The following is a 13,017-nucleotide window of genomic DNA, read 5'->3' on the forward strand; positions in this document are numbered from 1 at the left end:
AAAGCAGGAAATATAAGAAATTATACCAAGTATTATTTTTGAAAATTAGATTGGCTCTAATTTTTTCTTAAACTGATGAGAAAAATAGCAATAAGGACTCAAATAAAATTTCATCAAAATTAACAATGAAAAAATAGATTAGTGCATAGTGCAAAATTATTAATCATGAAGCATTACGCTTAAAATAATTTATGTTCAAAAAATGATTTTTAAGATCCTTAAAGCTTTAAAAGAAATCCAAAAAACATGCAAGTTTTAAAGTAGTATAGCTGAAGTGGTATAAAAATTGCGGCTAAAATGATATAGCTGAGTTTATTAGCTTATTACTTAAAAACAATGTTCCGATACATGCTCAAATACTATTATTTTAATAAATTTTTATTGCAGAAAAAATGCAAAAATATGTCAAACCCTTGTGGAAATATTTAACCTATGAAGTTTAAATAAAAATTTTTTAATTTAATAATAATAATAATTCAAGATAGTGAAGTAAAACTTCTTAAATTATATTTGTATTACAATTTATAGAGGACATTCAGTATTCATATATTAGATATTCGCAAAATATGAGACATTAAGAAACATTTATTCAATTATTAATTATAGTTCATATGAAATATATTGATAAAAACATCTGTGTCATAGAAACAGACATATACGTAAGAAATTAAGATTTAAATACTAAAAAGGATTAAATTAACAACTCACCGGCACATCTGCATAGACAGATGTCCATACAAATGGTCGTGTACCAGACAAAACAACAGGCCTGCTCATAACTGGCACATATTTCTGAAACAGTAAGAATAGAAGTTCATTAAATTGATACCCGACAAAATTTGCCCCCAAATGTTTGGTAAAAACTTTTTAAAAAGATTTATGCATTTCAAATGTTGATAAAAGGAAAAGATATGAGTGACAAAAGAGCTTTCAGGAGTCTTTTAAAAATCATTACATGATTTTTAACAAAATTGTAGAATATGATAAAAAAAAGAGATCACATTGCAGTCTTAATTTTAAGAAATATTAACCATTAAATTCTTAGTAAAAATATTCACCTCATCTCACATTTGTTTTCAATTTTATTCTGATTAAAATCCATGAAGTCCAAGACTATGAATTGGTGCATGTGAGAAAATTGTATGTTTTTAGCGAGTTCCAATTAATTACACCCAATTTGGTATTTTTTTATAGAATAATTCATGTACTATATTGCACAAATACTAAAAATACTTATTTTCTCACATATTTTTCTCATAATTTCTTCATATTTTTTCATGTAAAATCAGATTTTTATAAGTAATCCTTTAACAATAAACTGTTATTTGAGTCTAAAACATGGTTTCATAGTATTTGAATAAGCCCTTCTATATTTATATGTAATATGAATACAGAATTGTATATTCATATGTAATATGAATATAGAATTGTATATTCATATGTAATATGAATATAGAACAACCAGTAATAAAATTTTTAGTAAAAAAAAAAAAAGATTATTGAACCAAATAATCTAGAGACAAAAAAGTTTGCATAAAAAATATACACCGACCTGAACTTTATCCCGAACCTCAGAAAGTGTAGCCATGTGTGTATAAAAACCTGGAAAACAGTAAAATATATTAAAGCCCTTGAGAGTGGAAGACTAAAAATCATACACATACATAATGAATAAAATGAAAAACTGAAAAAAATAAAATAAAATATGAATTTTTGTTTAAAAATTTTTAAATTAAGTTAAATAATCACAAAGCCATGTTTATATTTCTAATCCAGAGTAAAATTTTTTTGTACTAACACAACTAGATATTTGCATTGATTCTATCATAAATTACAAAATGAAGCCGCAGTCAAAATATCATAACAGGCAATGGAAATTTCAACAACATTGATGTCTAGACAGGTATTTGAATCACTAAAAGGAGGCGGAATAAAAATCTGACAGCACACACAATATGACAATTAAATTTCTTAAGTTTTCTGAGTCCAGTTTTGACAAAAAATAAAATTTGTTCTCTAGTTTTTATTCATTGATTACTATAAAACAACTTGCATTATATTTCAGTGTTGTTCTCTTAAATGCTATTTATTTCAAAATTCAGGAAATAATTATTTATACAAGAATGAATATCTTTGTGATCACTAATTTTTTGTAAATAGGAGAGATGGGCAAAATTGGGAAGAGGAATAAAATAGGGACCAGTCAGTTTTGATTAAATTACTGCTGACAATTATCAGATATCGCATGGAACTAGAAATAGGCATTCACCATTTTATTCAGAGATGAATGAAAGAGAGTGTAGACTATTTCTCTGTCAATAGCAATTATTTGAAATATTTATCAGAAAAGTTTAATTTTTACATCACCAATTTTTACTCTGCTGTTTATTGTTGTTTAAAGATTTATTTTTAGTAAAATCATTTGATAATGCTTTGTTTTAGTAATTATTTAAGCAGATTTTGCATCTAGAAATTAATATAACTCTCCCTTTCTGCTAAATGGCACTGTAGAATAAAACTCAGATTTGGTCAGTTGGACAATATCAAGTAGTACAAAAAGCTATAAGTTACAAGCTAGACCAAGTTAAAGTAACAGGAAAGTTGGATACAAAGCCCATACTGCAAATAATGGGCACATGAAGCTTGTACCAATGGAGAGAAGTAGGATTAAAGTTTTATTTATGATTTCTGTTAAGTCAGTTAAACATAATTTAATAAAAGTTACAAACATACACAGTGTAGAAGGTGATTGTCTTAATTTAATGTTATAATCAAGCATTATTTCAACGTAAACCTGATATAATTTGACTAGGCTGGATAAAACCAAATAATAACATAGTTCAAAAAAAAAAAAAAAAAAAAGACAAACCTTTATTTGCACATGCCATCCAATTTACTTCATGTGATTCAGTAACTTCCTTACCAATTAGGTATGTAAATACTCTGACCTAAAAATTAGTAGAAAAATTAAGCAAGATTGCTTCAATTTGATTAAATAACAAAAAAAAACAACATTATATTTAATTGATAACTGCTGTCTTATAAGGACAAGTAAACTTACAGGTATATTTGGGTAATTGTAACGCCTAAATATGTCTTCAAATGTATTAGGAGCTCCGTCAGTAATTATCATAATAGCTTGATTACATTGAGTACCCAATCCAGATCGATTGTACTGCAACAATAAAGTAAAAGTTATTTTTAGTTTTACTAGAATGAAAACAATTGAAAAACAAAAATATTTGATATTGATAAAATATCTGTTCTTGTTAACAATACCAAAGTTGATACAAGAATACGTTCAGAAAATAGTGCATTCCTGGAGCCAAAATTTTTTTTTAATGTAAAGCAAATTAGATATCATGAATACGAGAGATACACATGAAGTTGCTAGCAATTATTCAATAATCATAAAATTCGCACCAAACAAATTCAAAGCCATAATACCATTATTTACAACATCAAAATTCACATTGCTAATCCAAGATTCTTACTATGGCCTCTCACATCATACATACAAAACAATAAACAAATCTTTCTTTTCCACAAGAAAACAGTCCAAGCATTCAGTAAATACACTACTCTTCACAATATGAAAATATCAATTAAGTTAAATTTCTAAATATGATTGCTCTTATTCTTTTGTTGTCAAGGCAACTATAAGAAGTTTCTTAGTGTTGAAAGTTAATATGTTACATAATATATATGATTAGATATCTTAGTAGCGCCTTCTGGATCACTGGAGTTGCTGTGCTACAGCGGATTAAATTTAGGTAAAGAGAAAGCCTGTAAACAGACGGTTACAATTAAGTTGTTTTGGCAGAACAGATCCTTAACATAAGGAAATTTTGAGAAAGTAAACAGGTTTCGCTAACTTATTAATTATTTTCGATATTATTTGATTGCAGTTTTCACAGCTTTGTGGAAGAACATGTTAAATATTTTGAAAACACTCAAATCTCTGTAATTATGTAGCTTGTAAAAAAAAAAAAAAACATGTAGAATATTATTTTCTAAATAATAAAATTATCATTAAAAAAAGATGGCTAATAAACAGGTTCCTGACACTTTTGTATATTTCAAAATCCACCAACTACCATCTTTCCCGATAGCATAGTCATTTCTTTAGAAACAATAGTAGGTAATATACTAAAACAACTTATGAATTGATTTTTTAAACAACATCTAGGCATTTTAGTCAGCTTTGCATAAAATCTTCTCTCTACTATAAAATTTTCGAAGCATTGTAAAATATTTTTTTTCTTGAAATTCAAAATTTTAAATCGATAAAAGATTGACCTCAGTACTCACATATTCACAAAAAATTTTTTAGTCAAATTCAAAAGCATTTAGTTATTGTGGAATGAGCCCTAAGTTTCTCTTTTTAAAGGTCCAAAAAAAAAAAAAAAAAAAAAAAACTTTTAATGTTTAAAAAACATAAATATATAACAAATTTTAGATTTTAAGCTGAAATATGTATACAAGTTCAAAAACAAAGTTTAGAGTGAAAATGTCAGAACAAAATATTAATGAATTGAAATATTTAAAACTTGGAATATGTTTGAAAACTATAATTTTTAGATTGAGGTTTTCATAATAATTCCAAGAAACTTAAAACATTGCATTTCATAAATAATTTATTATTATTATTTTTAAATCAGATGACTAAAATTTGTCTTATATTTATGATGATATAACTAATATTTTTAGAGATAAAAATTTTTTTTGTCGATAAATTTAAAACCACAGGGACAACTATTTATCACCTTGAAATTTTGAGAATAAAGTTTCTCATGATACACTATTCTGTATGGCACTAATTTCACGATTTCTAGCAGTGAGAAACTAGTTTGATAGGAATTAAACTATGTCTTATGCTGATTGGAGTTTAGAATTGACAATTAAAAGGGATAGATGAAATTTTAGTCATATATATTTGTGAACAGAGAATGTTAGGCTGTTAGGTTAAAACAAGGAGAATCAAATGGACAAAAAAGATAAAACAGAAAGTGAAATAATACTATTAAGGCTAAAAGATACACTAATTTTTAAAATATCAATTTTCATAAATTTCTATCAAACTTTTTAGAGGTTTTTGTAAAAGTAATATGAGTTACATATTTATTCTTCTGATCAATTATATCAGAATGATATAAACACACAGAAAATATGCTAAAAATTTCAGGAAAAATATCACTTATTATATCACAGTATTTTAAAATTGAAATATTTTATCACTTATTCATTATAGAATTGATAGATTCACAACCATTGAAAACAGATATTTCATGTTTGAAATACCTGTTTTCGGAGGGAAAAAATTACAAATCAATCACTGCACAAAATATTAGTTTCAATGATAATTTCAGCAAGTTAATGACAATGTTATTTAATTTTAAAACATATGATACTTACTTTTTGGAGAACTTCAAAGGCTGTTATCAAGCTCAATGTAAAATTTGCTATATTTGCTGTCTCCATTTTTTTCATATGCTTCATAAATTCCTAAAAAGTATGATGCTTAAAATTATGGTATGTATCACAAAAAATAAATACATAAATATTGTTTAACTTCATGCCATAACATGCATTAAGAGAAAACCAATTTGATAGAAAAAATTAAGACTAAATTTTAGTTCTTCAATAAAGTGTCACATGGCTTATTGTAATGAATTTAATTAAAAAAAATTCTTCTTAAAAACAATTTTAATGAAGAAATTGAACAGTTGAACGATCAAATGATCAACAATTTCAAAGCAATCACAATTCCAAAAAAATATTCAACTAAGATTGAGACGTGAATTGTAGTTTAGTTCAGAAGTCCCAGCCATTCAATTAATTAACAGCCAATTGCCATCTTATCTTACACAGACAACTAATACTATCTTACATACATAGTTTCAGTTAAAACAGGATAATTTATAAAAACAAGGTAACAATATGTTAAATTATACGTCTGATTGAATTGTACAATAGAAAATACGTTAAATACAGAAAAAAAGTAGAGAATATAGATGTGTTTTGGTTAGAAATGCTTTCTGAACTTTTGCAATTAAATTTATAACTCAAACACAGTATTTAATTTACATATAAAGATTTAAAATAAGTTGTAAATCGCAGCAAACAAATAAATTTCACGGACGCCTTTTTAATGTTATTCAAATGAACTACTAGTTCTACAGATGAATAAACAGATACAAATTAAAACTTAATAAACATTTATTAATTCTAAAGCAATCTCAATTTAGTGATATTTTCAAAACCTAACTAATTCGAACACTAAATAATCAACACAAAACATTTCAAGAAGGTTGCCAACATAAAAACCAAAGTTAAAGAATAAAAATTAAATGAAAGCAGCAGCAGTCAGAGTCACGTGACACCAACTATAAAAACATATTACAATCTCTAACAATCTCTAACATACTCCCACCTTGCAAAGTTAGGCTTATTGAACTTTGCAACCAAAATTTTACGAAAGTTGGAACTTTAAACTACTAGAGCTAAAAATAAAAAGAATGCTCATAAGTCCAACCGAACAGGAACTTTGATGATTCTTCCCGACTTAGTTTTAGGAAAATAATTCACCTCTAAAGCTTCATTGTTTTCTACAAAATCGTCAGTCCTTCTAGCAGCTTTTAAGACCTCAATATCAGTTTTGGTAGACACTTCTAATGGGTAAAGCCTTTGAAATGGACGGATCCTTTCCCCCTTACTGGTCCTCAGTTTTGCAACTCTAGGAATACCATCTTTACCAGGAAAAATTTCTAAAATAACTCCAAGTGGCCAATCGATGCGACGGACATTGTCATGTCCTATTAACACAACATCACCAACGTCTAAAACGTTATTTCTTCTTACCCCTTTGTGGACTAAAAGAGCAAGGTATTCATTTCTGAATCTTTGTCTGAGATTTTCACGTAGCTTCTGTAAATACTTTATTCGTTTTATGAGGCAAGATCGGTCTACATTATCTAGATCTGGTGTTTCGCTGTTACCGCCACCGTGAATAAACATTTCGGGTGTCAACGGTACTAATTCATTTGGATTATCTTGTATGTAAGTGAGTGGCCTTGAATTTATTACTGACTCACAGTCACACAATATCGTGTAGAGTTCTTCGTAATCGATGGTATATTTCCCTAGAACTCGACGTAGCAGTTCTTTGAGCATGCTGACCATTCGCTCCCACCACCCACCCCACCATGCTGCGGTAGGTGGAATAAATTTCCAAGTGATTCTCTGAGCGGTTGAGTATGCGGCTATTTTGTCCCAATCTAATGCTTTCAATGCTCTGTTGGCTCCCACAAAATTTGTGCCGTTGTCGGAATAAAGGATTGAAATCCGGCCTCGTCTGGCAATGAATCGTCTGAGGGCTTGGATATAAGCATCTGTGGTGAGTGATTGTACCAGTTCAAAATGGACCGCTCGGTAAATGGCGCACGTAAATAAAACGATCCAAGCTTTTCCTTTTGACTTCAAGTAGAGAGGACCAGCATAATCTACACCACTTACCTCGAATACTTTTGTCAAGGTAACTCTTTCTCTAGGCAGCGGAGCGAAGGGAACTTCAACTGGTTTAGATTTGAAACGCTTGCATGTCACGCATTTAGAAATGACATCTTTTACTAACTTTTTAGCCTTAAGAATCCAAAACTTCTCCCTAAGTCTGACAAGTACGATAGAAGAACCAGCATGCATTGATTTCTCATGCTCTTCTCGTATTAACTTCATAGCGAAACTATTACCAGGTAAAAGAATGGGAAATTTAAAATCTTCAGTTTCATCACTATTTACAAGTTTGGTTCTTATTCGCAGTAATCCCTTTTCATCTCTAAATGCTTGCATTTTGTTAAGAAACTTCTCATCTTGAAACACTTTTAATTGCATGGATTTGAGCACTTGAGTTTCTGCTTCTTTGAATTCTTCATAGCTCAAGTTACCTTTTAATTTATTTTCATGTGATGTGTTATGTATGAAACGAAGAATCCATGACACCACTCTGATGTTTCTACTGTAAGAGGAAAAATGATCGCTCCATATTTCTGTAACTTCAATATTTACAATTGAAGATACGATCGTTCTTCTTTTTTCTCTAATCACTTCTTCTTCATTGACATCTTCCTCTGAGTCGTTAGTTGGCCATTCACGGGATGGAAGGTACAACCAACAGGGACCCTCCCACCATTTTGACTGGCACAATTGCTTAGCTGAACAACCTCTACTTGGCCGATCCGCAGGATTCAAGGATCCAGGTACATGTCTCCATGCTTGAACTGGTGTCAGTTTCCTAATTTCTTGAACACGGTTCTGTACGAATACACCCCACGTTTCTTCTCTTTTCAACCAAGCTAACACTGTGGTGGAATCTGTCCAAAAATACACATTGTGGGTTTTAAACTCTTTTCGTACCTCAGTGGATAGACGAGCAGATATTGTGGCACCAAGAAGTTCTAATCTTGCAATTGTTGTCTCTTTTTTCCCACAAGGGGCAATTCTTGTTTTACTTTGTACCAGCTGTACATAAACATTAGTCATATAACAAACTCGCAGAAAGACTACTGCCGAATAGGCATACTTGCTTGCATCACAAAAAAAATGAAGTGAAATATTTTCAACTCCCTTATCGCAGTGCAACCATCTTGCTACCTTCACATTCTTCAAACATTCAAGCTCATTTAACCATCTTAGAAATTCTTCGCCCGTTTTTTGATCAACTTCAGCGTCCCAACCAATTTTAGACTTCCACAAATTTTGTAACAAAAGTTTTGGACGCATCATCACTGGACAGGTTATCCCTATGGGATCAAAAACTTTGTGTGAAACTGATAAAATATTTCGCTTTGTGATCACTTCATTCTTTGTTTCATTAACATCAGGAATATTTATGGAAAGAGTATCACTTTGTCTGTCCCATATCATTCCTAGAATGTTTGTTGACCTTACAGTGGATTCAGCGGGATTAGTGAACTCCCACCCTCTTAAATCAAATTTTCTTTCAGCCATAATTTCTGTGGCAACTTCAATAAACTGTTCTAACTCTTGCTCAGTTTCAACACTAACTAAACAATTATCTACATAAAAACTGAGTAGCAGTTGGCGGATAATGCCTTCAGGATATCTTCCATTTCCTTGTGTGGCTTCATCTAGTTTGTTTTCTAAGTGGTATCGTATGGTTGACGCAAGCAAAAAGGGACTACAAGAAACACCGAAGACAACTCTTCGATGACGGTAATGTTTGAGCTCACCTTGTTCGTCGTGCCATAGAAAACGTAGAAAATCTCTATCTGGCTTATGGAGACCTATTTGCAAAAAAGCTTTGCGTATATCTGCTGTTATGCCGAACTTATGGAGGCGAAATCTTGTCATTATGGAAGGAATTAATTCGATCAAATTTAGGCCCTTTTCAACACAGTCATTAAGACTGGGATGTCCCTTTTGTTTAGACGAAGCATTAAACACCGGCCTAATCTTTGTTGTACTGTTCTCCTTCACTACGTGACGATGTGGCATATAGTGACAAGTCAATTTCAGTTCTTCTACAGGAACTTCTTCGATGATGCCTTCTCGTTCCCATTCTTTGAAAACATTTCCATATTCCTCAAACAAATTTTCTGCTTTAAGCTTCCGAGTTGTTACTTGCAACCCTTTTAGTGCTAAATTAAAATTGTCGGGCAAAGGCAAATGTACGTCAAGCCAAGGTAGACTAACAAGGAAACGTTGATCTTCAACTTTAACAGTCTTTAAGAAATGATCTACCGAAGCGTTATAAAGTTCTTTTTTAGTCTCCTGTTCTGATGGATCCTGTATCCCTATGGCATCCAATGTCCACATATCTGATATATCCATTTCTTTCACTAAAAGAGAAGTTACCAACATAGAATTGCATAAAGATGTATCGCTTTCAGGCACTTTTCCCGACAAAGTCCAACCAAGTAAAGTTTCTATGGTGACAAGTCCACAAGTTAATACTTTACGCTGACCTGTCATAAGCTTCCCTATCACGTCAGCTCCAAGAAGTACTTGAACAGGTTGCAATTCATTACCAATATCTGATAAAGTTATCTTCATTTCCTGAAGCTCCTTGATCCACGGACCTGAAGTTACAGGTGTAATGTTATCACATATAGAAGACTGATCCAAAGCTTCCATGTTACAAGTTATGCTGCTTTTAGGATTTCTTAATCGAATTCTATAACATGTGTGTTCATACTTATCAGAGTTAATACCACCAAATAAAGAATGTATAAGTGTTTCTTTTCTTACCAGAGTATATCCCATTTGTTCCACGAGACTTTTCAAAATATACGTTTTTTGGGATCCGGAATCTAATACAGCTCTCACTAGAATTTCCTTGTTATCTGAAACCAGTTTGATTTTTAATGTCTGAAGAAACACTTTGGGACCATAAGTAATGTTAGACATGTTAATCTCAGAACTTTCACATTTCTCACCACTTTCTCCTGATTCTTTACCTCGGGTATCTAGCTTCTCACACATAAGTGGCACATGTCTTTTACCGCATACAATACATTTGATAAACATTTTGCACTTACGTACTGGATGACCAGGATTCAAACACGCAAAACAACACTGGTTTTTTCTTACTATATCTTGTCTCTCGGCTAAACTCATCCTTTGAGCGGTGAAACAGTCTGAGCTGGAGTGCTTTCCAGAACAAAAAACACATAATTTCTTTACCTCTTTTGAAGCCACAGTAAGTAAATTGGCAGCTGTAGGCACTCTACCTGAAATCAAAGGCTTTCCTTTTTTCTTAAAAGTTTGGCGATTTTCACTTGAACCCAAACCAAACCCAGCCATGGCTAAATTTATTCTTTCCTCTCCTTCAGTTTCGGTTTTCAGGAAATTCATCAAATTGTTCAGTCGTTCTTTAGCATCAGTTGAAGCTGCGTAAGAAGGACTTCTGTTCCATGCTTTCAGGAACTCTTCTTGAAAACAAGATTCAACCATTGGATAAAGTATTGAAGCACATTTATCAGTTGTTACTCCTAGTGTCTCTAATGCTCTAAGGTACGATTCAAGCTTATCATAGAGAGAAGTCATTAAAATTTTTTCATTTTTCTGAACCGAAACTATTAATCTTAATAGTTCGCGAACATAAACTTCTACCAAAAGTTCATCTCTTCCAAACCGAGCTTTCAGACTATCAATTACCTTGGCGTAGTTAGCTCCGGTTGGCGGAAAGCTCTCTACAACTTCTCGCGCTCTAGATCCGCTTACAGTAGCTTGAATAAGGTACTGAAATTTATTTTCGGGAGCAATATCTACATCTTGATGAATCTGTTGGAATTGGCTCCAAAAAGGTAACCATTCCTTGATATCCCCACTGAATTGTCGAAACTCTAATTTGGGTAAATTAAATTTCCTCCTAGCACTAGTAATCATAGAATTTTCGGACTCACCTGCTATTGCCACTGGCGAGTTTACTTGAATTCGCGCCAACTCCAGTTCATGTAATCTTATTCTTTCCCGTTCTTCATATTGCTTTTGCTTTTCATCACATTCTAACTGTTTTTGCTTTTCTTCATATTCTAATCGTTTTTGATCCGCCTCTGCCAATTCTTTATGCTTCCGGTCACTAACAGTTGTTACCAAAATATCTTCAACAAACTGTGGATCTTCGGAATACTGCTTACTTTTCAAAATTGCTTCTTTCAGTTCCGATATTGTGACCTTTTGTGGTAATGTTGCGCCAATTTCTTCAGCGACGAACAACAAATCTTCTTTTTTAAATCCTTTTGCTGCTTGAAACATTGTTTCGAATCGGAAAAAATGTCCTGTCACGGACGCCAGAAAATGTAAATCGCAGCAAACAAATAAATTTCACGGACGCCTTTTTAATGTTATTCAAATGAACTACTAGTTCTACAGATGAATAAACAGATACAAATTAAAACTTAATAAACATTTATTAATTCTAAAGCAATCTCAATTTAGTGATATTTTCAAAACCTAACTAATTCGAACACTAAATAATCAACACAAAACATTTCAAGAAGGTTGCCAACATAAAAACCAAAGTTAAAGAATAAAAATTAAATGAAAGCAGCAGCAGTCAGAGTCACGTGACACCAACTATAAAAACATATTACAATCTCTAACAATCTCTAACATAAGTTAAATTCAGATAAATAAATAAGTTGTAGAATAAAAAAAAATTACAATGCTATGAAGAATTTATTTGAATACTAAAAACCCTTAAAATATTAAATAATTTATTTCAACTAATAACATTATCTCAAGCATCATCTAAAATTACATTACACACTGAATTTTAATTAAAGATAAATCCAAATATATTTCATGAAACAGAAATATATAAGAAGTTCTGCTAAAGCAAAAAACTTTTTTTTGTTGATATGCTAAAAAAATTGACTAATGAAATGATAAATATATAAAATGTGCTATATAAAACATACAAACAGTTTCAAAACATTACTCATTAAAAAAAAGAAAAGAAAAAAGACAAATATATAATTGAAATGTATAAAGAAATTTCATGTAAACAGTTTAACTTTCATACTCGTATATTTTCTTCATTTGCTTGGACCAAAGCATTTTCAAAGCAAGGAACAACAGGAGTGACTTCGTCCGAAAACTAGGGATGAAAATAGTAATCATACATTACAACCAAAACTTTAGGAACAATTCTAATTTTTTTAGTCTGCATAATGAAAATAATTTAAACATTAAAGAGCAATTCATCAACCGATAGCAATAACAGAAAATAGTAGACAAGTTTAAAATTGACAATATAAGTAACAAGCACTTATTTTTTAAAGCATAATAAACATTTATGATAATAGAATAAATGTTTCAAATAGCACAGCAAATGATAAAAATAAATTAAGATAAATGAGTGAAAACTCATACGGCATTTTTGGAATCCTTATCTATTCTCAGTCACTGTAATTATCCTAGATGCTCCATTACTTATCATTAGTATATTTTTGGATTAAAAGTTATCAACCATGATTAAATGAAATCTAAAAATAA

The 13,017-nt window shown here is 30.9% G+C and overlaps 1 protein-coding gene across 8 annotated transcripts in view; it reads right to left on the bottom strand.

Annotated features, from left to right (window-relative positions):
* The window catches only part of LOC122271814 (voltage-dependent calcium channel subunit alpha-2/delta-3), a 485,956-nt gene that overhangs the window by 42,279 nt on the left and 430,660 nt on the right, over positions 1 to 13,017 (bottom strand). For all 8 annotated transcript variants that reach the window (XM_087167453.1, XM_087167454.1, XM_087167451.1 and 5 more), the window contains 6 exons: positions 12,545 to 12,619; positions 5,416 to 5,505; positions 3,062 to 3,175; positions 2,870 to 2,948; positions 1,553 to 1,602; positions 709 to 792 (listed from right to left, as the gene is read on the bottom strand). In XM_087167453.1, the coding sequence (XP_087023579.1) occupies positions 709 to 792; positions 1,553 to 1,602; positions 2,870 to 2,948; positions 3,062 to 3,175; positions 5,416 to 5,505; positions 12,545 to 12,619 (492 nt within the window). The remainder of the gene's footprint in view (positions 1 to 708; positions 793 to 1,552; positions 1,603 to 2,869; positions 2,949 to 3,061; positions 3,176 to 5,415; positions 5,506 to 12,544; positions 12,620 to 13,017) is intronic.

This window comes from Parasteatoda tepidariorum, chromosome 7 (assembly GCF_982258835.1).
Source record: "Parasteatoda tepidariorum strain Cologne lab strain chromosome 7, Ptep-v5.0, whole genome shotgun sequence".
NCBI classification, from domain to species: Eukaryota; Metazoa; Arthropoda; class Arachnida; order Araneae; family Theridiidae; genus Parasteatoda; species Parasteatoda tepidariorum.